The 26,976-nt window shown below is 44.4% G+C and overlaps 1 protein-coding gene across 1 annotated transcript; it reads left to right on the plus strand.

The window, feature by feature from the left end:
• The first annotated feature begins 3,843 nt into the window (after positions 1 to 3,843).
• LOC112122726 (olfactory receptor 52E4-like) lies at positions 3,844 to 4,791 on the plus strand. The gene has a single exon (XM_024221450.2). It carries the CDS (start codon positions 3,844 to 3,846, stop codon positions 4,789 to 4,791), a length of 948 nt encoding a protein of 315 aa, XP_024077218.2.
• The last annotated feature ends 22,185 nt before the right edge of the window (positions 4,792 to 26,976 follow it).

The raw sequence follows: 26,976 nt of genomic DNA on the forward strand, positions 1-26,976 counted from the left end.
CCGAACATTGCATTTGCCTTTTTTGAAACATTTTTTCTAATGACCAACCTAAACCTCCTTTGCTGCAATTTAAGTCCATTGCTTCTTCTCTTCTCTCAGAAGTTAAGGTGAACACTTTTTTTCCCTCTTTGTAAAACTTTTGGGGTATTTCCAAACTGTTATCATTTCCCCCCTCAGTCGTCTCCTTTTCAGACTAAACACGCCTATCTCTTTCATTCTTCCTTCATAGGTCATGTTTTCAAGACCTCTAATCATCCTTTTCTCCAGTTTTCCCAGATCATTTTGAATGTTTATCCGATTCTCAAAGACTTCCAACCCCTCCCAACTTTTTTTATCTGCAAACATAAGTGTACTCTCTATTCCATGATCTAAATCATGATGAAAACATTGAAAAGAACCAGACCCTGAACTGCTCCCTGCAGAACCCTACTTGTTATGCCCTTCCAGCATCACTGTGAACCATTGATAACTACTCCCTGGGAGCGGTTATCCAACCAGTTATGCATCCACCTTATAGTAGCTCAATCTAGGTGGTATTTCCCTAGTTTTCTAATGAGAAAGTTTTAAAAAAATATGGAGATATACCTATCTCATAGAACTGGAAGGGACCTTGAAAGGTCATGGAGTCCAGCCCCCTGCCTTCACTAGCAGCACCAAGTACTGATTTTTGCCGCAGATCCCTAAGTGGCCCCCTCAAGGATTGAACACTCAATGCTGGATCTAGCCAGCCAATGCTCGAACCACTGAGCTATCCCTCCCCCCAGTTATGCAAGACTGTATCAAAAGCTGTAATAATGTCTAAAGATACCATATCTACTGCTTCCACACATCCACAGGGCTTGTTACCCTGTCAAAGAAAGCTATGAGGTTGGTTTGACATGTTTTGTTCTTGAGAAATCCATGCTGACTATCACTTATCACTTCATTATCTTCTAGACGTTTGCAAATTGATTCCTTAATAAATTGTGACATTACCTTACCTGGTACAGAAGTTAAGCTGACTGGTCAGTAATTGCCTTGGTTTCCCTTATTTTCCTTTTTATAGATAGGCACTATATGTGCTCTTTTCCAGTCTTCTGGAATCTCCCCTGTCTCCCATGACTTTTCAAAGATAATAGCTAATGGTTCAGATCCTTCCTAAGTCAGTTCCTTCAGAGTATTCAAGGATGCATTTCATTCCGCGCTCGTGACTTCAAGACATCTAACTTGTCCAAGTAACTTTTAACTTGTTCGTTCCCTATTTTAGCATCTGAACCTACCCCATTCTCTATGTTAAGTGTCCAAACACCACTAACTGTCTTGGTGAAAACCGAAACAAATAAGTCATTAAACAACTCTGCCATTTCCACATTTCTTTTTATTATTTAGTAACGGACCTGCCCTGTCCTTGGTCTTCCACTTGCTTCTAAGGTATTTGTAGAATGTTTTCTTGTTACCCTTTTGTCTCTAGTTATTTTGATCTTTTGTGCTTTGGCATTTCTAATTTTGCCCCTACATACATGTATTATTTGCTTATATATCTCCTTTGTAATGTGACCTTGTTTCCACTTCTTGTAGGATCCTTTTTTTGATTTTTTAATCATTCAAGATCTCCTGGTTAAGTCATTGCGGTCTCATGCCATACCTCCTATCTTTCCTATGCAGGGGGATAGTTTGCTCTTGTGCCCTTAATAATGTCTATCTGAAAAACAGGCAGCTGTCTTCTATTGTTTTTCCCCTTAGACTTGCTTCCCATGAGATCTTGCCTACCTACTCCCCTGAGTTTGCTCAAGTCTGCCTTCTTGAAATCCATTGTCTTTATTTTGCTGTTCTCCCTCCTACCATTCCTTAGAATCATGAACTCTATCATTTCATGATCACTTTCCCCCAAGTTGCCTTCCACTTTTAAATTCTCAACCAGTTGCTCCTTATTCATCAAAATCAAGTCTAGAACAGCCTGTCTCCAAGTAGGTTTCTCCAGTTTCTGGAACAAAAAATTGTCTCCAAAACATTCCAAGAACTTATTGGATAATCTGTGCCCTGGTGTAGACAGCATGACATGAATTCTTCCATCGACCTAGCTACTACCTCTCGGGTATTACCTGTGCTGAGGGGAGAACGCTTCCGTCTGTGTAAGTAGTGTCTATAGTGAAGCACTATGGCAGGACCGTCTTTTTCTCTATGCTCCAAGAATTTTTGTGGCTCGTTCCTGCACCCTCTCCAAGTTTTCAACATCTTTTTTCAAATGTGGACCTCCGAACTGGATGTAGTTTATTTCACCAATCCCATGTGCAAAGGTAAAATCCTTCCCCTGCTTCAACTCACCAACTCAGTATTTTCCACTGCTAAATCAAATGCCTCTGAGAAATCAAGGTTCGTTGCATCTGCGTGGTTCCTTTGATCCACCAAATGTGTACCCTTGATCAACCAATGTGTACTCTCATAAAAGGATGAAATCAGGTTTATTTGACAAGATCTGTTTTGCATAAACCCTGTTGGTGAATGGCATTACTTACATATCTAGACCTTTTTTAACTAATCCCATACCCGCTTTTCCATTGTTTCTTAACCTTGTCAATTCTTTTATAAAAAAACCTTTCCTTTTATATTTCAATATTTTACATTTAACACAGGAATTGACATAAATATTTTCGAGGATTTATCTTGTTCTTAATATATTTAATAAACTCCTTTTTGTGATGCATAGCACTGCAATACATGCCATTTTCCCTGGTGTCTTAACGTTCCTTATCAATTTTCTTAACTTCTGATTTCTATGGTTGGCTCGCTATTGTCCCTTTTTCCTCTTTGTTACATATTGCTTCCCTCCCTCTAATTGTTGCCTTCACTTTACCACTAAACTGAGTTTTTACCCAAAGTTGTTCACTTTGTTGACTCTGGAATCGTGAGTTTTCTGACCTTTAATAAATAGTTATCAAAGAATTACCAATATTCATTTATATTTTTCTGTCTAAATTTTTCCTCCCAATCAGTTTTGCTAACAATTTTCCTCAGCTTTAGGGAATTAATTCTCGTGAAGTGTGTATAGATAGTATTGGTTGGGAACTGTCCATTTGAATGTTAATCAGTTTCCTTGTTTATTTTCCTCTCCTATATCATGTGGTCTCTTCTTTGTCTCTTGTATACATTAAAGAATCCCAGACTTTTAGCTCCTTAATAGAGACTGGGTGACCGAAACTGAACACATTCCCAAACATGTTATGCTCCATCCCATATCTTAGGGATCTGAACATTTCTTTTATTTTGTCCACTACTGTGAATGAGCAGGTGTTTTACTTGAGCTGCTATCAATGGTATCCAGGTCTTTTCCCTGAGGTATGTCCTAGTTGGGATGCTGCTCTCAGCACATATCTGTGCAAAATTTTGTTTTTTTCCCCTCTCTGATTTCGAGCAACTGGATGAATGGGGGAACTCCCTTCATTATGGACTCCCTATCCTGATTCTCATTGCATTAAGGAACAATGATGGATAACCAGTATCCACACTTGTGTTTCCTGTTGGTGCCTCTTAAGGTTCCCGCACCAAAACGTGTACGAATTATTAATGCAGGGGGCACAATACAAATATGGAATTGGATTTAGTAGGGTAATTATTCATAGTTATTTTCTTTGAATAATGAAAATGTCATTTTTCAGTGTGTGAATAGTGATCAATCTGCTTCTACCATGAGAACAGCCTCCACTAGTGCATGCAGTGTCTCATATTAACACTGTCTCTCCATGCAGGCATTTCAACTGTGACCATCACCCGAGATCCTGGGAACACATAGAAAGTCAGGGGATCATACGGTAAATGCAGAAGACACTCTTATCCCTCAGAGTTGGACACTTTCTCCCCTACGCCATGTCAGATTCGAACAGAACCAACTTCACCAACCCCTCCACCTTCATCCTACTTGGCATTCCTGGCCTGGAGGCAGCCCATATCTGGATCTCCATTCCCTTCTGTGCTATGTACGTCATAGCCACGTTGGGGAACTTCACCATCCTGTTCATCGTGAAGAGGGAGCCCAGCCTCCATGGGCCCATTTTCTATTTCCTCTGCATGCTGGCCGTCAGCGACCTGGTCATGTCCACATCCACCGTACCCAAAATGCTGAGCATCTTCTGGTTCAATTCCAGGGAGATCAGTTTCAGTGCCTGCCTCACCCAAATGTATTTCGTTCACTCCCTCTCAGGGATGGAGTCTGGAATCCTCGTGGCCATGGCTTTGGATCGCTACGTGGCCATCTGCCATCCCCTGAGACATTCCACCATCCTGACAAACCCCGTGGTGGCCAAGATCGGCTTGGCCGTGGTGCTGCGCAGTGGCATACTCGCATTACCCTATCCCTTCCTGGTCAGACGGTGGCCATATTGCAGAACCAACATCATCCCTCACTTTTATTGTCAACATATAGCTGTGGTGAAGCTGGCCTGCGCTGACATCCGCATCAATAGTTACTATGGCCTGTTTGATCTTCTCACTGTGATTGGAATGGATGCGTTTTTTATCGCCATGTCCTATACTCAGATACTCAGGGCCATCTTCCGCCTCCCCACAAAGGACGCCCGGCTCAAGACTTTTGGGACCTGCATCTCTCATGTTTGTGCCATCTTAGCTTTGTACATCCCAGATTTATTTTCCTCTCTCATGCTGCGGTTTGGCCACAATCTGCCCCTGCATTTCCTCATTCTCATTACCGGTGTGTACCACCTCGTTCCCCCTGTGCTGCACCCCGTCATTTACGGGGTGAGGACCAAACAGATCCGCGGCAGGCTGCTCCAGCTCTCTGCTCATAAAAAGACCTAAATGTTTTCTCCTTGTGCTTTGGCTCTCAGATTGAGCTCTGTGCAGAGCTGGCTGGTCTATGGTGCTGGGACCTCTTCCCTGAATAACTTCCTGGAGAGACAGAGACACATTAAACCCTTTCCTGTCCTTACTGTGCTGTGTCAATGTGATGAACTGGAGAGTCAGTCTATGTACACTGTACTGGGTTGCCACCTTTCTAATTGCTGGTAGCTGGATCCCTGAAATTGCAATTTTGCCTCACCTCTTCTGTCAAGTCTTGACCCTGCTGTGTGTCTTCTCCCCAAGGTCCTGCCCCTGTCACTTGCTCCTGTCTTCCCCTCCCCTTGTCAGCTGCGACCCAGTCGTCTCTAAAACCAATATGTGCTCACATCTGGCAAGTCACTTAATGCTTAAATTTTTAATGTTTATTCTTACTTTCTTACTAACTCTGTGGAGAGAGAGTTCCCATCAGGACTCCTGGCTGACAAAGCCCTGGCTGGGATGATTTAGTTGGGGAATGGTCGTGGTTTGAGCAGGGGGTTGGACTAGATGACCTCCTGGGTTCCTTTCCAACCCTGATATTCTATGATTCCTGGGATCTATGTCAGCTCTGGGAGGGGAGGGGAGTATAGTATGTTACAGCAGGAGGCAGATACATCTGGGGTGTAAATAAGAAGATCTGAATGGCCATACCTGGGTGAAACCAATGGTCCATGTCTTCTGAGAGTGCCCAGTGCCAGGTGCTTCAGAGGGAATGAACAGAACATGGCAATCAGGATATGATTCAAGTGGAGCAGCTCAGCAGAAGAGGGAAGAAGCCCTGAGTCTGGGCTGTCTCAGCTTTAGCTGGCAGGAGTTCAAGCCTCCAAAACCAGTAGGAGCGGCTGAAGGAGGGGAAGAGCCCAGGCTGCCCCGGATGCAGTGGCAGAAGAATCTGTCAGTTCCGGCTCCCCCGAGCCCTAGCCGCAGCCACAGAGTGGAGGCGGGGGGAGAGAAGCCCTACTCATTTCTGTCCTCTCTATCTTCCATACTGCTGCCAACCAGGGGTTGTCTCATTTCCATGGTCCTTAGATGAACCTCAGGGGGTAATTTTTATGTCTCCCCTCCCGGACCCTTTAGGGGCTGCTCACTTCCCTCCTCTCCCTTTCCTTTTCTGGAGATATAGGCAGGTTCATGTCACCACTGGTATTGTCACCACACCGGTGGTCTGCTCCCTCTATGCTCATTTCCGTGGGCTACAAGATCATAACAGGGGCCCTGCCAGAGGATCATCATGGGTCCACAACATCGTCCCACACTGTTCTATGGGATGAGCTTCCCCGTTTTCTGGTGGACACCCATGATTTCAAGGGTAAGGTGAAGCTCCCTCTCCAGCGTTGTTGAGACTTCCACCTCGTCTTCTTCTCCACGAGGGCTGTTTTGGAAGAGTGGAGGGGAATGGTGTAGACAATGGTCTAGAAAGGAGTGGTTTAGATTTATTAGAAACTGGGGAAACTTTTGGGATGGGGGGAGCTTATACAGAAAGGATGGGCTCCACCTAAACCGAAGTGGATCCAGATTGCTGTCACTTAACATTAAAAAGCTTGCAGAGCAGTTTTTAAACTAAGAGATGGGGGAAAGCTGACTGCTACAGAGGATCACATGGATCAGACAGAGACTTCTCTTAGAGGAGAGTCTATTGATAGAGATGCTGTAGGTTCTAGTCAGGAGGAAAGGATGGAAGAGGATAAACTATGGGCCAGATCAGATGAGAAACAGTCACATAAAAAGAATCGGACACATCAGAAAATGGCAGACAATTAAACAGTGACAAGTTTTTAAAGTGCTTGTACACAAATGCTAGAAGTCTAAATAATAAGATGGGTGAACTAGAGTGCCTCATGATAAAGGAGGATATTGATATAATAGGCATCACAGAAACCTGGTGGACTGAGAGCAATCAATGGGACACAATCATTCCGGGGTACAAAATATATCGGAAGGACAGAAAAAGTCGTGCAGGGGGGAAGTAACACTATATGTGAAAGAAAATGTAGAATCAAATAAAGTAAAAATCTTAAATGAATCCACATGTTCCATAGAATCTCTATGGATAGAAATTTCATCCTCTAATAAGAATATAACATCAGAGATCTATTATCGACCAGCTGAGCAGTACAGTGATAGTGACGATGAAATGCTAAGGGAGATTAGAGAGGCTATCAAAATTAAGAACTCAATAATAGTGGGGGATTTCAATTATCCCCATGTTGACTGGGTACATGTCACCTCAGGATGAAATGCAGAGACAAAATTTCTGGATACTTTAAATGACTGCTTCTTGGACCAGCTGGTACAGGAACCCACAAGGGGAGAGGCAATTCTCAATTTAGTCCTGAGTGGAGCACAAGAGCTGGTCCAAGAAGTAACTATAACAGGACCGCATGGAAATAGTGACCATAACATAATAACATGTAACATCCCTGTGGTGGGAAGAACATCTCAACAGCCCAACACTGTGGCATTTAATTTCAATAAGGAGGAACTATGCAAAAATGAGGAGGTTATTTAAGCAGAAATGAAAAGGTACAGTGATTAGAGTGAAATCCCTGCAAGCTGCATGGACACTTTTCAAAGACACCATAATAGAGGCCCAACTTAAATGTATACCCCAAACTAAAAACCACAGAAAAAGAACTAATAAAGAGCCACCATGGCTTAACAACCATGTAAAAGAACCAGTGAGAGATAAAAAGACTTCTTTTAAAAAGTGGAAGTCAAATCTTAGTGAGGTAAATAAAAAGGAGCATAAACACTGCCAAATTAAGTGTAAAAAATTAATAAGAAAAGACAAAGAGGAGTTTGAAGAACGGCTAGCCAAAAACTCAAAAGGTAATAATAAAATGTTTTTTAAGTACATCAGAAGCAGGAAGCCTGCTTAACAACCAGCAGGACCCCTGGACGGTCGAGATACAAAAAGATCACTTAAAGACAATCAGGTCATTGCGGAGAAACTAAATAAATTCTTTGCTTCAGTCTTCACAGATGAGGATGTTAGGGAGATTCCCAAACCTGAGCCATCCTTTGTAGGTGACAAATCTGTCACAGATTGAAGTGTCACTAGAGCAGGTTTGGAATTAATTGACAAACTTAACAGTAATAAGCCACTGGGACCAGATGGCATTCACCCAAGAGTTCTGAAAGAACTCAAATGTGAAATTGTGGAACTATTAACTATGGTTTGTAACCTGTCCTTTAAATCGGCTTCTGTACCCAATGACTGGAAGATAGCTAATGTAACGACAATATTTTAAAAGGGATCTAGATGTGATCCTGGCAATTACAGACCAATAAGTCTAACGTCAGTACCGGGCAAATTAGTTGAACCAATAGTAAAGAATAAAATTGTCAGACACATAAAAGAACATAACTTGTTGGGCAAAAGTCAACATGTTTTCTGTAAAGGGAAATTATGTTTTACTAATCTATTAGCGTTCTTTGAAGTGGTGAATAAACATGTGGACAAGTTGGATCCAATGGTGATAGTGTATTTAGATTTCCAGAAAGCCTTTGACAAGGTCCCTCACCAAAGGCTCTTACGTAAATTAAATTGTCATGGGATAAAAGGGAAGGTCCTTTCATGGATTGAGAACTGGTTGAAAGACCGGGAACAAAGGGTAGGAATTAATGGTAAATTCTCAGAATGGAAAGGGGTAACTAGTGGTGTTCCATAAGGGTCAGTCCTAGGACCAATCCTATTCAACTTATTTATAAATGATCTGGAGAAATGGGTAAACAGTGAGGTGGCAAAGTTTGCAGATGATACTAAACTGCCCAAGATAGGTAAGACCAAAGAAGATGGTGAAGAACTTCAAAAACATCTCACAAAACTAAGTGATTGGGCAACAAAATGGCAAATAAAATTTAATGTGGCTAAATGTAAAGTAATGCACATTGGGAAAAATAACCCCAACTATACATACAATATGATGGGGGCTAATTTAGCTACTACTACTAATCAGGAGAGAGATTTTGAAATCATAGTGGAGAGTTCTCTGAGGACGTGCATGCAGTGTGCAGAGGCAGTCAAAAAAGCAAACAGGATATTAGGAATCATTTAAATAGGGATAGAGAATAAAATGGAGAATATCTTATTGCCCTTATATAAATCCATGGTACCCCCACATCTTGAATACTGTGTACAGATGTGGTCTTCTCATCTCAAAAAAAGATATAGTGGCATAAGAAAAAGTTCAGAAAAGGGCAACTACGATGATTAGGGGTTTGGCACGGTTCTCATATGAGGAGAAATTAAAGAGGCTAGGACTTTTCAGCTTGGAAAAGAGGAGACTAAGGGGGGATATGATAGAGGTATATAAAATCATGAGTGGTGTGGACAAAGTGGCCAATGCCAGGTGCCCCAGAGGGAGTGAACCTAACAGGCAATGATCAAGTGATCTCTCTCCTGCCATCCATCTCCATCCTCTGACAGACAGAGGCTAGGGACACCATTCCTTACCCGTCCTGGCTAATAGCCATTAATGGACTTAACCACCATGAATTTATCCAGTTCTCTTTTAAACTCTGTTATAGTCCTAGCCTTCACAACCTTCTCAGGTAAGGAGTTCCACAAGTTGACTGTGCGCTGCGTGAAGAAGAACTTCCTTTTATTTGTTTTAAACCTGCTGCCTATTAAACATAGTTAATAGTTAATTACCAGTGATGTTTAGGAAATAGAAGGTTACTTCAAAAGCCTATTGTTCACTCAAGTACTGCTGTGCTGCCCACAAATTGTATAAAGGGCTGTTGGAACCTGATCTTTTAATCTCGGATCTGCTTAAGCATCATCAGGGGAAGCTTGAGTCACAAGACTCTGGTCTCCAGTTATACCCTAGACTGACCTGAAAATGAATATATCAACATTGGACTATAATCTCTTGACTAATTATGTAAGAAGTCTGTGGAACTCTGAAGCCAGCCATCTCTACTGTGAAACTCACTTAAAAACTCTAATCATGTCTCTATATTTAATTCTCTTTTAAACAATACACTCTCTTTTTAAATAAATCTTATTTTAGTTAATAAGAATTGGCTCTAATTGAGTATTTGGGTAGTATCTGAAATATTGATTCACCTGGGCGGTGATGTGCAGAATCCTTTGGAATTGGTAGAGCTTTATTATATGATGAACAAGATTGTCAGTAATCATCAGCAAACTTGACTTGGCTGTCTCGGTAGAAGCCCAAGGCTGGGTTGCTTTAAGGGAACTGTGTTTTGGTTTCGCTGTAAGCAGTAAAACATTGTGAAAGCTGTTTTGCTGCTGCCTTGGTAAATCCAAGTATTAGAATAACCACCCATTTGGGGGATTGTCTGCCCCATTCTTTGCAGTTTGCCCTAATTGAGCAATCTCAGAATGGGGCCCCCTGGATCCCCATTCACAGGTTGCTAAAACAATTCCTCTAGTTTAGACAGCAGAAGAGACACCCAGATTCAGCTAAACACAACACAGCACAATATCTTCACACCATTTCCTTCAGTGAACTTAAGAATGGCCATGTTGGGTTAGACCAAAGGTCCATGTAGCCCAGTATCCTGTCTTCCAACAGTGGACAATGTCAGATGCTTCAGAGGGAATGAACAGAACAGATAATTATCAAGTGATCCACTCCCCATCAACCTTTTCCATCTTTCAGCAAACAGAGGCTAGGGACATCATGTCTGCCCATCCTGGTTAATAAATTAAGATATCCTATCTCCTAGAACTGGAAGGGACCTTGAAAAGTCATTGAGTCTAGCCCCCTGCCTTCACTAGCAGGACCAAGTACTGATTTTGCCCCAGACCCCTAAATGGCCCCCTCAAGGATTGAACTCATAATCCTGGGTTTAGCAGGCCAATGCTCAAACCACTGAGCTATCCCTCCCCTCTCAGTAGTCATTGATGGACCTATCCTCTATGAATTCATCTCATTCTTTTCAAAGCTGTAATAGTCTTGACCTTCACAAAATCCTCTATCAAAGAGCTTCACAGGTTGACTGTGTGTTGTGTGAAGAAATACTTCCTTTCATTTCTTATAAAACGCTGCCAATTAATTTCATTGGGTGACCCCTAGTTTTTGTGTTAAGAGAAGGAGTAAACAACACTTCCTTATTTACATTCTCCACACCATTCATGATTTTATAGACCTCTCTCATATCCCCCCTTTGTCGTCTCTTTCTCAAGTTGAAAAGACCAATTCTTATTAATCTCTCCTCATATGGAAGCTGTTCCATACCCCTAATCATTCTGGTTGCCCTTTTCCATAACTTTTTCAACTACAATATATCTTCTTGATATGGGAACACCAGTTCTGCATGTAGTATTTTAAGTGTGGGCGTACCATGGATTTATATAGAGGGAATATGATATTTTCAGTCTTATTATCTTTCCCTTTCTAACTGATTCCCTGCTGCACACTGAGTGGATGTTTTCAGAGAATTATCCATAATGACTCCAAGATCTCTTTCTTGAGTGGTAACAGCTAATTTAGACCCCATCATTTTATACATGCAAGTGGGATTATGTTTTCCAATAGCCATTACATTGTCCACATTGTCCAGACGTCCCTGGAGCATACTCATGGCTTTTTCTGCATCTAGAATCTGTCTTTCCGTTGCAGCCATAGCCCTGCAACCCAAGAGTCCCCTCTGCCACCCTTGTGCCTCTCTCCTGATCCAGCTTCTCCTGACTCATCCAGTCTCTCAGGTTTTGAAGGGCTGAACAACACTTAGGGTATGTCTACACTACGAGAGTAGTTCGATTTTACTTAAATCGAATATGTGGAATCGATATTACAAAGTCGAATGTGTGTATCCACACTAAGGACAGTAATTCGACTTTGTGAGGCCACACTAACGGGGCAAGCGTCGACATTGGAAGTGGTGCACTGTGGGCAGCTATCCCACAGTTCCCGCAGTCACCGCTGCCCATTGGAATTCTGGGTCGAGCCCCCAATGCCTGCTGGGGAAAAAATGTGTCGAGGGTGGTTTTGGGTAACTGTCGTCATCCAACCGTCACTCCCGCCCTCCCTCCCTGAAAGCGACAGCGGGCAATCAGTTCACCCACTTTTCTGGTCAGTGACAGCGCGGACGCCACAGCACTGCGAGCATGGAGCCCGCTGTGACCATCGCTGCAGTTATGGCCATTGTCAACACCTCGCACCTTATCGTACACCTTTTCCAGAGGCAGATGCTGAGAAATCGGGCGAGGAGGCTACGGCAGCGCGGTGAGGACATTAAGTCTGAGAGGGGCACAGACCTCTTGCAAAGCACGGGACACCGCGCCGTGAACATCATGGTGGCAATGGGTCATGTTGATGCTGTGGAACGGCGATTCTGGGCCCAGGAAACAAGCACAGACTGGTGGGACCGCATAGTGCTGCAGGTCTGGGATGAATCACAGTGGCTGCGAAACTTTCGGATGCGGAAGGGAACTTTCCTGGAACTTTGTGAGTTGCTGTCTCCTGCCCTGAAGCGCAAGGACACCCGAATGCGAGCAGCCCTGACTGTCCAGAAGCAAGTGGCCATAGCCCTCTGGAAGCTTGCAACGCCAGACAGCTACTGGTCAGTTGCGAACCACTTTGGCGTGGGCAAATCTACCGTGGGGGTTGCTGTGGTGCAAGTAGCCAACGCAATCGTTGAGCTACTGCTCTCAAAGGTAGTGACCCTTGGAAACGTGCAGGTCATCATAGATGGCTTTGCCACGATGGGATTCCCAAACTGCGGTGGGGCTATAGAGGGAACTCACATCGCTATCCTGGGACCGGACCACCAGGCCAGCCAGTACATTAACCGAAAGGGCTACTTTTCAATGGTGCTGCAAGCACTGGTGGACCATAGGGGACGTTTTACCAACATCAACATCAGATGGCCGGGCAAGGTTCATGACGCTCGTGTTTTCAGGAACTCTGGTCTGTTTAGACGGCTGCAGGAAGGTATTTACTTCCTGGACCACAAAATAACTGTTGGGGATATAGAGATGCCTATAGTGATCCTCGGGGACCCAGCCTACCCGCTAATGTCCTGGCTCATGAAGCCCTATACAGGTGCCCTGGACACTGAAAAAGAACTCTTCAACTACCGGCTGAGCAAATGTAGAATGGTGGTGGAGTGTGCTTTTGGCCGTCTCAAGGGGAGATGGAGAAGCTTACTGACTCGCTCTGATCTCAGCGAAACCAATATCCCCATTGTTATTGCAGCTTTCTGTGTGCTCCACAATCTCTGTGAGAGCAAGGGGGAGACCTTTATGTCGGGGTGGGAGGTTGAGGCAAATAGCCTGGCTGCTGATTATGCCCAGCCAGACAGCCGTGCGATTAGAAGAGCCCAGCGGGACGCGCTGTGCATCCGGGAGGCTTTGTAAGCTAGGTTCCTCAGTGAGCAGGGTAACCAGTGACTTTTAAGTTTGTGGACACAGAAGCTGAACCTGCCCCCGTTTCTTTACCCAGTTAATGTTGATCCTCTCCAGCTACATACCCCGTTCACTCCATCCCCCCTTCCAACCCACGTTTAAAAATAAAATAAATGGAACTTTGTTAATGAACCCCTTTTCCTTTATTAGGGGTTTCGCGGTAAACTGTTGAAACTGGGACGCAGACTGTGGTGGCGAGCGGGCGTAGTGATGGAAAGGACGCTTCTAAACTCGAGGAATGACAGGCTCCTGCTCCTAGAGCGGTCCGCAATGCTGGACTGGTTGTTTCAACGGAGCCTGCCACCCCTCCTTTTCGGGACTCTGTGTGTGGGGGCTATGTGACTTTGTCGCGGGGGAGGACGGTTACAGATCCCCTGCTGCGTGGCTCTGTGATCCAGGATAAGGACCGCCCTCCCCCGCCACAAAGTCACATAGCCTCCCCCCCCACAGAACACGAAAACCACCTCCCAGACTGACCAGGGTGCCTAGTGACTGCAATGTGTGTGTGACCTGCTGCTGAACCTGCCCCCGTGTCTGTACCCTGGTAAAGGTGACTGTCCTCTCCAATTACCAACCTCCTTCCACCCTTCAAACACACTCTCCTGTAAAAGAACATGATGGAAACAGTAATTAACAGAAACGTATTTTTTATTAGCAACTACACAGTTAGGGGATGAAACTGGGCCGGGGGCTTGGGTGAGGCGGGAAGGAAAGGACTTCTCAAATTTTGGAGAATGACAGCCTTCCGGTATTTGAGCAGTCTGCAGGGGTGGAGTGACAATTTTCACGGCCCCTGCCGCCCCTCCTTCTTGGGACTTTGGGTGAGGGGGGTATGGGACTTTGTGGCGGGGGAGGGCGGTTAGACAGACACTGCAGTGGAGCTCTGTCCTCCTGCCTCCGGTCCTGCAGAACATCCAAAAGGCGCAGGAGCATGTCCGTTTGCTCCGTCATTAGTCCAAGCAGCGTTTGAGTCGCCTGCTGGTCTTCCTGCCGCCACCTCTCCTCCCGTTCAATGTTTGATCGATGGTATTGCAACATGTTCTCCCTCCACTGGGTCTGGTGGGCTGCCTCGGCTCAGGAGCAGCCCATAAGTTCTGAGAACATGTCGTCCCGTGTCCTTTTCTTTCTCTGCCTAATCTGCACCAGCCTCTGGGAGGGGGATGCCAGGGTAGGTCGGGAGACAGTCGCAGCTGTGGGATGGGAAAAAGGGAGTGAATTCCTCAAAAAGATAATTTTTTGTGAACAATGAACATAGTCTTTCTCTGTGAACAAGACCATGCACAGCACCTATCACATGCACACTCAGGACAAGGTCGAATTTCCGGCCTTCGCATTCAGTGCCTGGGGTCTTGCAGTGGAGATCAGACAAGCGGGGCAGGACAGCGGAATTCGGGTAGCAGGCTGACATGGTAAGCCGTAGACTTTTGGCTGCTTAAAACTTAAATTATAGCAGTGCCCTCCTTTCACGTTCAAAGCAATGCTCCTAGCGTTGGCCAGTTCCTGCTGCCGGCTATCCGGCAAGCATGAACTCTGCCCCTGTCCCACCCCCTCGCGGCTGTCCCCGGGAAAGATCCCTGTATGCTGCCCCTCTCCCGCCTCCACCGCGTGGCTGTAAACCACCGGTTACAGTTCTGTAAAGGAACTGGCAAGCAGTCCCAATAGTAACATAACCCTAATTCTAAGCAGGTCATCATGAGCGACATCACTCTGCTGAGGATTTCTGAGACAGAGAAAGAACGCATGCTGCATGAAAGCCAGCAAAAACCAGGGCCGTATGCCACCATGCTCTGCAAGGCAATGATACCAGAGTACTTGATGATAGCCTGGTGTGGAAAAGTTTCCTACCACGGAGGACCCAATAAGGCCGCTCTCCCCAGGAACCTCATGCAAAGGCTTTCCAATTACCTCCAGGAGAACTTCGTGGAGATGTCCCATGAGGATTTCAGCTCTATCCCCGGACATATAGACCTTATTTTCCAGTAGCTGCACTGGCAAGGACTGAAAAGTAGAGCGCCTAGGGCAAACTAATCATGATAAAATGGACATTGTTAGATTCTTTTGCAGTAGTTGCACTGCCAAGGACTTAAACGTTAAGCGCCTAGGGCAATCCAATAATGAAAAACCCATTGTTAATGTTCCTGTTATGTTCAAAATAAATGTTTACATGTTTAAAACACTTACCGACTCATCCTTCTCCCGATTCTGGGTCCGGGTTAATGCCAGGGGACAGTTGGTAGGGGAACTCTCTGAGGGTGATGAAGAGATCCTGGCTGTCGGGGAAATCAGTGTTGTAAGCGCTGTCGACTGCCTCGTCCTCCTCATCTCCTTCCTCATCTTCCCCGTCCGCTAACATCTCTGAGGAAGCAGCCCTCGACAATATCCCATCCTCTGAGTCCACGGTCAGTGGTGGGGTAGTGGTGGTGGCCGCACCTAGAATGGAATGCAGTGCCTCGTAGAAACGGCATGTCTGGGGCTGGGATCTGGAGCGTCCGTTTGCCTCTTTGGTCTTCTGGTACCCTTGTCTCAGCTTCTTGATTTTCACGTGGCACTGCATTGCATCCCGGCTGTATCCTCTCTCTGTCATGGCTTTTGAGATCTTCTCGTAGATCTTTGCATTCCGTCTTTTTGATCGCAGCTCCGAAAGCACGGACTCATCGCCCCACACAGTGATCAGATCCAAGACTTCCCGATCAGTCCATGCTGGGGCCCTCTTTCTATTCTGAGATTGCATGGTCACCTCTGCTGGAGAGCTCTGTATCGTTGCCAGTGCTGCTGAGCTCACCACGATGTCCAAACAGGAAATGAAATTCAAACTGGCCAGACAGGAAAAGGAATTCAAAATTTCCCTGGGCTTTTCCTGTGTGGCTGGTCAGAGCATCCGAGCTCGGACTGCTGTCCAGGGCGTCAACAGAGTGGTGCACTGTGGGATAGCTCCCGGAGCTATTAGCGTCGAATTCCATCCATACCTACCCTAATTCGACATGGCCATGTCGAATTTAGCGCTACTTCCCTCGTTGGGGAGGAGTACAGAAATCAAATTTAGGAGACCTCTATGTCGAACTAAATAGCTTCGTTGTGTGGACGGGTGCAGGGTTAATTCGATTTAACGCTGCTAAATTCGACATAACCTCCTAGTGTAGACCAGGCCTTACTCTCTCTGATCCCTCTTCTGTGGCATTGGAAAAGACACAGTGAAAGGCAACAGAAATGATAAGGGGTATGGAACACCTTCCATATGAGGAGAGATTAGAAAGCTTGGAAAAGAGATAACTAAGGTTAGATATGAGGTCTGTAAAATCATGCATGGTGTGGAAAACATGAATAAGGAAATGTTATTTATTCCTTCACGTAACAGAAGAACTGGGGGCCACCCTATTAAACTTATAGGCAGCAGATTTATCTGCCCACTGCTGGAACCCCTCCCCTTCCAGAGCTGAGACAGAACCCAGGAGTCCTGACAGGGTCCCTCTCTCCACGAAGTTAGTAACAAAGAGAGAATTACTATTTTATACCTATCCGGTGTCCTTTAAGTGACTTGCCACAGGATTTCAGGACATGTTAGTATCAGAGCTGAGGGAGGTCTCATATTTGATGAATTTTCCTTCTTTTATGTAGGAATTAGATACTGTGCTTCTGCCAAACAAAAACTAAAGTTTTCAATAATCTAAGTAGCCTCTTGTCTCACAATTAACATTGACCACTTGGTGACAGAGAGGGGGTGACAGAGGGTACTCCAATCTAGGTTCCAGTTTTTCAGGAATTCGTCCCTGGCATGCTTGTGAAAATGAACTGTGTCAGAATCATAGAATATCTGGGTTGGAAGGGACCTCAGGAGGTCATCTAGTCCAACCCCCTGCTCAAAGCAGGACCAACACCAACTAAATCATCCCAGCCGGGGCTTTGTCAAGAGTGACCTTAAAAACTGCTAAGGAAGGAGATTCCACCACCTCCCTAGCGTACCCATTTCAGTGTTTGAAAGCCAAAGAAAGGAGCAAGTGACAGGGCCAGGTCCTTGGCAGGACAGGGAAGGAAGAGGCAAAACAGCGGTGTAGTCTTGGCCAAAGAGGTGAGGCAAGGGGTGGGTTTCTAGGGGTCCAGTTAGGAGCAATTAGAAAGGTGGCAGACCATTATATTGTACATAGACGAGTTCCCCCGCTTGTCATGCTGACATAGCACAGTGAGGTCAGAAAAGTGTTTAAAGTCTTTCTCACTCTCCGATAAGAGATTCAGGGAAGAGAGCCCAGCACCCTGTCTCCAGCCAGCTTGTCATGGAGCTCAGTCTACTCTCTCAGCACCAGTGATGATTTAATACACCTCAATCATATCTCACCTTAGCCGACTCTTTTCCAAACTGAAAAGTCCCAGTCTTATTAATCTCTCCTCATACAGAAGCCATTCCATACCCCTAATCATTTTTGTTGCTCTTTCCTCAACCTTTTCCAGTTCCAATATATCTTTTTTTTTCAGATGGGGCGACCGCATCTGCAGTCAATATTCAAGATGTGGCCGTAACATGGATTTATATAGAAGCAATATGATATTTTCTGTCCTAATTTATATATCATCTTTCTGTGTGAAATATTGAATATTGGCCATGGACTTTTATCAACCACATGTGTTGTGTTCCTGGGTAACATCGCTCTGGTAGATAAGGCCACACAGCTATGTGCTGATGGACCATCAAGGACACTTACCTCTCACAATGGGCCATAGAATCAATACACCTCTAAGAATATGATCAATGGCTGCTCTTATCTGCCATCAAAGCATGTAAAGACATGTGATATACTCGTTTGACCCTGGACTCCAACTTGGGAGAATAATTTACCAGGCACATGAACAGTGGGCTTTGTTTGGGACTGTAAAATTCCATGCAAGGAGGAGAAGATATGGAGGGACCCCTGAGACATCTCCATCTTGTCTTCATTTCTATGGACTGGGTATCTAAATAGGAAACTCTGAACAAGGACTGATGACCCCCAACCTGCTCATGTAATTTTCACAGAGACTTTTGCAAGCTAGCAGTTTATTCAATCACTGCTATGATCCTGATATATGAACACTGAAAAATCACTTGTATGTATCTCATTTATTAACCATTTATATCTCTTCTACTTTTCTTTTATTATTTAACCTTAAGTGTTTAGTTACTAATGGATTGGAAACAGTGTAATTATTGGTAACATCTGAGTCATATATTGGCCTGTCAAATTGGCTGATCTCTTGAGAATAGAGGACTCTATATGTGGTGAAATTGGGTTTCACTATGATCATCATGGTGTCCAGTGTTCGAGTAGTGAGCCAAGGGCTGGGATGCCTAAGGAGACTGTATTGTTGCTTCTAGTTAACTAGTGTGGCGAGACAGAAATTTACATTTGTTACTGGCTCGATATAATCTAATGATGGAACAACCACCATTCTCGGTTGAGTCTTCCCTATTTCTCAGCTCTTTGTCCTGAATTTGGCATCCTCTGCTCTGTCCCACTGAGACATGGTGTCACATGGAAACCACAGATAGGTGCTTTACAGACTATTGCTCACTACTTCCAGGAGGTATCCCCCTTTTACAGATGGGAAAACTGAAGCACCAGAAGGGGAAGTGTCTTGAGTCAGGAACATCGCCCATGAGTGTAGGTGAATGTGTGGTTATGGAGGTGATGTCGGAGTGAGGGCTCTGGATTCTTTGACCATTAGATGTTGTTCTGGGAAGAAGGGTTGCTAGAAAGAGATGGGATCCACCTAACAAAGAGAGGGAAGAGCATCTTCACAGGCAGGCTTGCTAGCCTAGTGAGGAGGACTTTAAAGTAGGTTCAATGGGGAATGGGGTCCTAAGCCCAGAGGTAAGTGGGGAAATGGGATACCAGGAGGAAACACAGGAAGGCGGGTACAAGATGGGAAGCCTCCTGATTCATACTGAGAAAGTATGGCAATTGGCTAGTTATCTTAGGTACATATATACGAACGCAAGAAGCCTGGGAAACAAGTAGGAAGAATTGGAAGTCCTGGCACAGTCAACAGACTCTGATGCAATTGGAATAACAGAGACTTGGTGGGGCAGTTCACATGACTGGAGCACTGTCATGAATGGGTACAAACTGTTCAGGAAGGACAGGTACGGAAGGAAAGGTGGGTGAAAGTAACTTAAAGGACTTACCGGTGCGCCAGCCTGGGGAAGGGGTCCAGTCCGGCACGGCATACTGCCTCTTGCCGGTACATCATACCATACCATATTGGCTTACCTTAACTTCTGACTGTATGTAAGATAGCAGTATGATTGCTCAGAGCTCCAGTATGAAACTGGAGAAAAGCCTGTTGAGAGTCTCTGGGTTAAATTTAGAGGTGAGAGCAACAAGGGTGGTGTTGTGGTGAGTGCATTTCTATAGATTACCAGATTAGAAGGATGAGGTAGATGAGGATTTCTTCGGACAACTAACTGAAGTTTCCAGATCACAGGCCCTGGTTCTAATGGGGGACTTCAATCACCCTGACATCTGCTAGGAGAGCAATACAGCTATGCACAGACAATCCAGGAAGTTTTTTGGACAGTGTTGGGGACAAATTCCTGGTACAAGTGCTGGAGGAACCAACTAGGGGCCGTGCTCTTCTTGACCTGCTGCTTAGAAACAGGGAAAAATTGGTAGGGGAAGTAGAACTGAGTGGCATCCTAAGCATCAGTGACCATGACATGGCTGAGTTCAGGATCCTGACAAGAGGAAGAAAAGAGAGTAGCAAAATACGGACCCTGGACTTCAAAAAAAGCAGACTTGACTCCCCTAGGGAACTAATGGGCAGGATCCCCTGGGAGGATAATATGATGGGGAAAGGAGTCCAGGAGAGCCGGCTGTATTTTAAAGATGCCTTATTGAGGGTGCAGGAAGAAACCATCCCAATGTGCAGAAAGAATAGCAAATATGGCAGGCGACCAACTTGGGTTAACAGTGAAATCTTCAGTGAGCTTAAACTAAAAAAGGAAGCTTACAAGAAGTGATAATTTGAAGAGACGATGAGGGAGGAGTATAGAAATATTGCTACTGCATGCAGGGGAGTAATCAGGAAGGCCAAGGCACGATTGGAATTGCAGCTAGCAAGGGATGTGAAGGGTAACGAGAATGGTTTCTACAGGTATGTTGGCAACAAGAAGGTCAGGGAAAGTCTGGAACCCTTACTGAATGGGGGAGGCAACAAAATGACAGATGATGTGCAAAAAGCTGAAGTAATGAATGCTTTTCTTGCCTCGGTCTTCACAGACAAGGTCAGTTCCCAGACTGCTGCACTAGGCAACACAGTATGGGGAGGAGGTGAACAGCCTTTAGTGATGAAAGAACAGGTGTCATAACTATAAAGGGAAGGGTAACAGCTCTCCTGTGTACAGTACTATAAAATCCCTCCTGGCCAGAGACTCCAAAATCCTTTTACCTGTAAAGGGTTAAGAAGCTCAGGTAACCTGGCTGACACCTGACCAAAAGGACCAATAAGGGGACAAGATACTTTCAAATCTTGGGGGGGGGGAAGGCTTTTGTTTGTGCTCTTTGTTTTGGGGGTTGTTCGCTCTTGGGACTAAGAGGGACCAGACATCAATCTAGGCTCTCCACATCTTTCTGAACAAGTCTCTCATATTTCAAACTTGTAAGTAAACAGCCAGGCAAGGCGTGTTAGTTTACTTTTGTTTTCTCAACTTGTAAATGTACCTTTTACTAGGGTGTTTACCTCTGTTTGCTGTAACTTTGAACCTAAGGCTAGAGGAGGGTCCTATGGGCTCTTTAAGTTTGATTACCCTGTAAAGTTATTTTCCATCCTCATTTTACAGAGATGATTTTTACCTTTTTCTTTAATTAAAAGCCTTCTTTTTAAGAACCTGATTGATTTTCCTTGTTTTTAGATCCAAGGGGGTTGGATCTTGATTCACCAGGAGTTGGTGGAAGGGAGGAGGGGGGATGGTTAATTTCTCCTTGTTTTAAGATCCAAGGGGTTTGGATCTGTATTCACCAGGGAATTGGTGAAGAGTCTTTCAAGGCTACCCGGGGAAGGGAATTAGCATTGAGAGTGGTGGCAGCGGACCAGATCTAAGCTGGTAATTAAGCTTAGAAGTTTTCATGCAGGCCCCCACATCTGTACCCTAAAGTTCAGAGTGGGGAAGCAGCCTTGACAACAGGTTAAGGACTATTTAGAAAAGCTGGACATGCACAACTCCATGGGTCCAGATCTAATGCATCCAAGGGTGCTGAGGGAGTTGGCTGATGTGATTTCAGAGCCATTGGCCATTATCTTTGAAAATTCATGGAGATCGGGGGAAGTCCCGGACAATTGGAAGAAGGTAAATATACTGCACATGTTTTTTAAAAGGGAATAAAGAGAACCCAGGGAACTACAGACCGGTCAGCCTCATTTCAGTCCCTGGCAAAATCATGGAGCAGGTCCTCAAGGAATTCATTTTGAAGCACTTGGAGGAGAGGAAAGTGATCAGGAACATTCAACATGGTCCACCAAGGGCAAGTCATGGCTGATCAATCTGATTGCCTTCTATGAGGAGATAACTGTCTCTGTGGACATGGGGAAAGTGGTGGATGTGATATATCTTGACTTTAGCAAAGCTTTTGATACGGTCTTCCATAGTATTCTTGCCAGCAATTTAAAGAAGTATGGATTGGATGAATGGACTATAAGGAGACAGGCTATGAGAATGGGGGAGGCTGCCATACGTGGAGACAAAGGATGGCACATATGATAAAGGACATTAAAATAAAGAATGGAACTGATTACATTCAAATGGACAAACAGAGAACAATTCCCGACGAGTAATATCTCTATATACTTAATGCTTCAAAATGGCTAATTCCCCAGAGCACAGACAAATTATCAGCAAAACTGATTGGGAGGAAAATGTAGACAGAAAAATGGAAAGGAAAATTGAGAGTCCTTTACAAAGAGTTTATTAGATAGTTAAAAAGCCACATTTCCACAGTCAAGAAAGTGGACACCTTTTGCTAAAAGCCCAGTTCAGTGGCAAAGTGAAGGCAGCAATTGTGGGGTGGGGGTGGGAAGCAATATAAGAACATAAGAAGATAAGAATGGCCCTACTGAGTCAGACCAAGGGTCCATCTAGCCCAGTATCCTGTCTTCTGACAATAGCCAGTGTCAGGTGCCCCAGAGGGAATTAACAGAACAGGGAATCATCAAGTGATCGATCCTCTGTCGCTCATTCCCAACTTCTGACAAACAGAGGCTAGGGACACCATCCCTGCCCATCCTGGCTAATAGCCATTGATGGACCTATCCTCCATGAATTTATCTAGTTCTTTTTTGAACCCTGTTATGGTCTTGGCCTTCACAACATCCTCTGGCAAAGAGTTCCACAGGTTGACTGTGCATTGTGCAAATATATCCCTGTGCACTGTGCAAATATATCCCTACTGCATTGAGGGCAACAAAAATGATTAGGGGTCTGGAGCACATGACTTATGAGGAGAGGCTGAGGGAACTGGGATTGTTTAGTCTCCAGAAGAGAAGAATGAGGGGGGATTTGATAGCAGCCTTCAACTACCTGAAGGGGGGTTCCAAAGAGGATGGAGCTCGGCTGTTCTCAGTGGTGGCAGATGACAGAACAAGGAGCAATGGTCTCAAGTTGCAGTGGGGGAGGTCCAGGTTGGATATTAGGAAACACTATTTCACTAGGAGGGTGGTGAAGCACTGGAATGCGTTACCTAGGGAGGTGGTGGAGTCTCCTTCCTTGGAGGTTTTTAAGGCCCGGCTTGACAAAGCCCTGGCTGGGATGATTTAGTTGGGAATTGGTCCTGCTTTGAGCAGGGGGTTGGACTAGATGACCTCTTGAGGTCCCTTCCAACCCTGATATTCTATGATTCTATGATTCTATGATTGTGTGAAGAAATACTTCCTTTTATTTGTTTTAAACCTGATGCCTATTAATTTCATTTGGTGACCCCTAGTTCTTGTGTTATGTGAAATAGTAAACAACACTTCCTTATCTACTTTCTCTACAATAGTCATGATTTTATAGATCTCAATCATATCTCCCCTTCGCCGTCTCCTTTCCAAATTGAAAAGTCCCAGTCTTATTAATCTCTCCTCACACAGAAGCCTTTCCATATCTCCAATAATTTATGTTGCCCTTTTCTGAACCTTTTCCAATTTCAATATATATTTTTTTGAGATGAGGCAACCACATCTGTACACAGTATTCAAGATGTGGGTGTACCATGGATTTATATAGAGGCAAGATGATATTTTCTGTTCTATTATCTATCCCTTTCTTAATTATTCCCAGCATTCTGTTCGCTTTTTTGACTGCTGCTGCACATTGAGAGGATCTTTTCAGAGAACTATCCACAATGACGCCAAGATCTCTTTCTTGAGTGGTAACAGCTAATTTAGACCCCATCATTTTATAGGTATAGTTGGGATTATGCTTTCCAATGTACATTAATTTGCATTTATCAACATTAAATTTCATCTGCCATTTTATTGCTCAGTCACCCAGTTTTGTCAGATCCTTTTGTAGCTCTTTGCACTCTGTCTGGGTCTTAACTATCCTTAGTAATTTTGTATCATCTGCCAATTTTGCCACCTCATGGTTTACCCTTTTTTCCAGATTATTAATGAATATGGTGTATAGGACTGGTCCCAGAACAGACCCCTGGAGCACACTACTATTTTCCTCTCTCCAGTCTGAGAACTGACCATTTATTCCTACCCTTTGTTTCCTATCTTTCAACCAGGTACCAATGCATAAGAGCACCTTCCCTCTTATCCCATGACAGCTTACTTTGCTTAACAGCATTTCATGAGAGACTTTATCGAAGGCTTTCTGAAAATCTAAGTACACTATATCCACTGGATCTCCCTGTCCACATGTTTGTTGACCCCCTCAAGAATTCTGGTAGATTGGAGAGACATCATTTCCCTTTACAAAAAACATGTTGACTCTTCCCCAACAAATTATGTTCATCTCTGTGTCTGACAATTTTGTTTTTTACTATAATTCAAAGCAGTTTGACTGGTACTGAACTCAGGTTTACTGGCCTGCAATTGCCGGGATCACCTCTGGAGTCCCTTTTAAAAGTTGGTTTCACATTAGCTATCCTCCTGTCATTTGGTACAGAAGCTGATTTAAATGATAGGTTACAAACCACAGTTAGTAGTTCTGAAATTCCACATATGAGATCGTTCAGAACTCTTGGGTGAATACCATCTTGTCCTTGTGACATATTACAGATTATTTTATGGATTTGTTCCAAAACCTCCTCTAATGACACCTCAATTTGGGACAGTTCCTCAGATTTGTCACCTAAAAAGAATTGCTCAAGTTTGGGAATCTCCCTCACATCCTCAGCTGTGAAGCAAATAATTTATTTTTTTCCCCACTATGGCCTTATTTTCCTTAGGTGCTCCTTTAGCATCTCAATCGTCCAGTGTCCCCACTTTCTGTTTAGCCGGCTTCCTGCTTCTGGTGTACTTAAATTTTTTTTATTGCTATTACTTTTGGAGTCTTTGGCTAGCAGTTCTTCTAATTCTTTTTTGGCCGTCCTAATTATATTTTTGCATTTCACTTGCCAGAGTTGATGCTCCTTTCTATTTTCCTCAATAGAATTTAACTTCCACTTTTTAAAGGATGCCTTTTTGCCTCTCCCTGCTTCTTTTACATGGTTGTTTAGCTACTGTGGCACTTTTTTGTTCTGCTATTGTGTGTGTGGTTTTTTTAAATTTGGGGTATACAATTAAGTTCAGGCGATATTATGGTGTCTTTAAAAATTTTCCACGCAGCTTGCAGGGATTTCACTTTTGGTGCTGTACCTTTTAATTTTTGTTTAACTAACTTCCTCATTTTTGTGTAGTTCCCCTTTCTGAAATTAAATGCTGCTCTGTTGGGCTGCTCTGGTGTTTTCCACGCCACAGGAATGTTACATTTAATTATATTATGGTCACCATTACCAAGCGGTCCAGCTGTGTTCACCTCTTGGACCAGATCCTGTGCTCCACTTACAACCAAATCAAGAATTGTCTCTCTGTTTGTGGTTGCAGGACATTCCAGGACCAGCTTCTCCAAGAAGAAATCATTTAAGGTGTCAAGAAACTTTATCTCTGCTTCCCGTCCTGAGGTGACACGTACCCAGTCAATAGGGGGATAGTTGAAATCCCCCATTCTTATTATTTTTTATTTTATAGCCTCTTTAATATTCCTGAGCATTTCACAGTCACTATCACCATCCTGGTCAGGTGGTCGGTAAATATATCCCTACTGCGATATTCTTATTATGCATGCACGGAATTTGTGACAAAATGGGGTTTTACGTTGTTATGTTGTATGTGAACCTCTGTGGGTATGTCTACACTACAGGATTAATCCGAATTTAGATAATTCGAATTTGGGAAACAGGTTGTATAAATTCGATTGTGCGCGGCCACACTAAGCACCTTAATTCGGTTTTTAACCACATTAATTCGGTGGTGTGCGGCCACACTACCCCATTAACTTAAACACAGTAATTCGGTGGTGTGCGACCACACTAACCCTAATTCGAATTAACAAAATCGATTTAGGCGCTACTCCGCTCGTCGAGGTGGAGTACAGAAATCGATTTTAAGTGCCCTTTAATTCGAATTAACTGGCTCTGTAGTGTGGACGGGTGAAGGGTTAATTCGGATTAACGCAGCTAAATCCGAATTAAAGTCCTAGTGTAGACCAGGCCTGTGAGTCTTACTGTTTTGTGTGAATACTGTGTGTGCCTCAGTTTCCCTGCGTATTGCACCAATGCCTAGGTAGTGGGAATAAGGGTGTGTGACATTTGCTAAGACCCTGGAGGGCAGGTGAGGAGACTCTATCTGCCTGCACGTAAGAGATGGCCGATGCCCTTCATAACCTGAGACCCAGAATGGGGATGCGACCAGGTGACACTTTGCCCGGGAAGCGAAAGAAAGACCAGGAGGTGGGACAATTGGTGTGTCGGAGATCTGATTACTGGAAGCTGGGTAGTCTACTGTGGAGGAATCGGGGGGCATAGTCCAGGGCATCCATCCAGGGTTCCAACGATATGGATTTTGCTGAAACTTACTGAGTTCTGTGCTAACAAGTTCTGTTCTACGCTGCGTTCCTGTCAACTAATAAACCCTTCTATTTTACTATGCTGGCTGAGAGTCATGGCTAATTGTAAAGTTGGGGTGCAGGGCCCTCTGGTTTCCCCAGGTGTCCCATCCAGGTGGACCCATCAAGGGGAAGTGTAGGGTGTGAATGGGCATGCTGAATGCTCCGAGGTCAGACCTGGAAGATCTTAACCGAGGAGGTTTTCTCCCTGGATAGCCCACCCTGAGAGGAGCCACGCTACCCCAGAGTCCTGGCTGGCTTCATACAGAGCAGTCCCAGGGCATCGGGCCTGTGACTCCGCCACAGAATTACTATCCATAGAGATTCCATGGTACAGTTTGGATCATTTCAGATTTTTATTTCATTTGTTTCTATGCTTTCTTTCTCACATAGTGCCACTCACCCTCCAGCACGAGCTTTTCTGCCCTTCCAATGTATTTTGAACCCTGGTATTAATGTGTCCCATTGATTATCCTCATTCCACCACATTTCTGGTATGCCTGTTACATCAATATCCTCATTTAATACAAGGCACTCTAGTTAACCCATCTTATTATTTAGACTTCTAGACCCGAGAGAGATGTGGGAGACCCAGATCCAAAATCTCTGCTCTACCTGATTTGGAGCAGGAACTTAAACAGAGGTCTCCCACATCCCACGTGAGTGCCTTGAGCATCAGGCAAATGGC

The sequence above is a fragment of the Terrapene carolina genome, unplaced genomic scaffold (genome assembly GCF_002925995.2).
Source record: "Terrapene carolina triunguis isolate 2854851 unplaced genomic scaffold, T_m_triunguis-2.0 Scaffold34780, whole genome shotgun sequence".
NCBI lineage: Eukaryota > Metazoa > Chordata > Testudines > Emydidae > Terrapene > Terrapene triunguis.

What these genes read in the sequence shown, in the direction of transcription:
- LOC112122726 (XM_024221450.2), top strand. Translation starts at nt 3,844, where the DNA reads ATGTCAGATTCGAACAGAACCAACTTCACCAACCCCTCCACCTTCATC.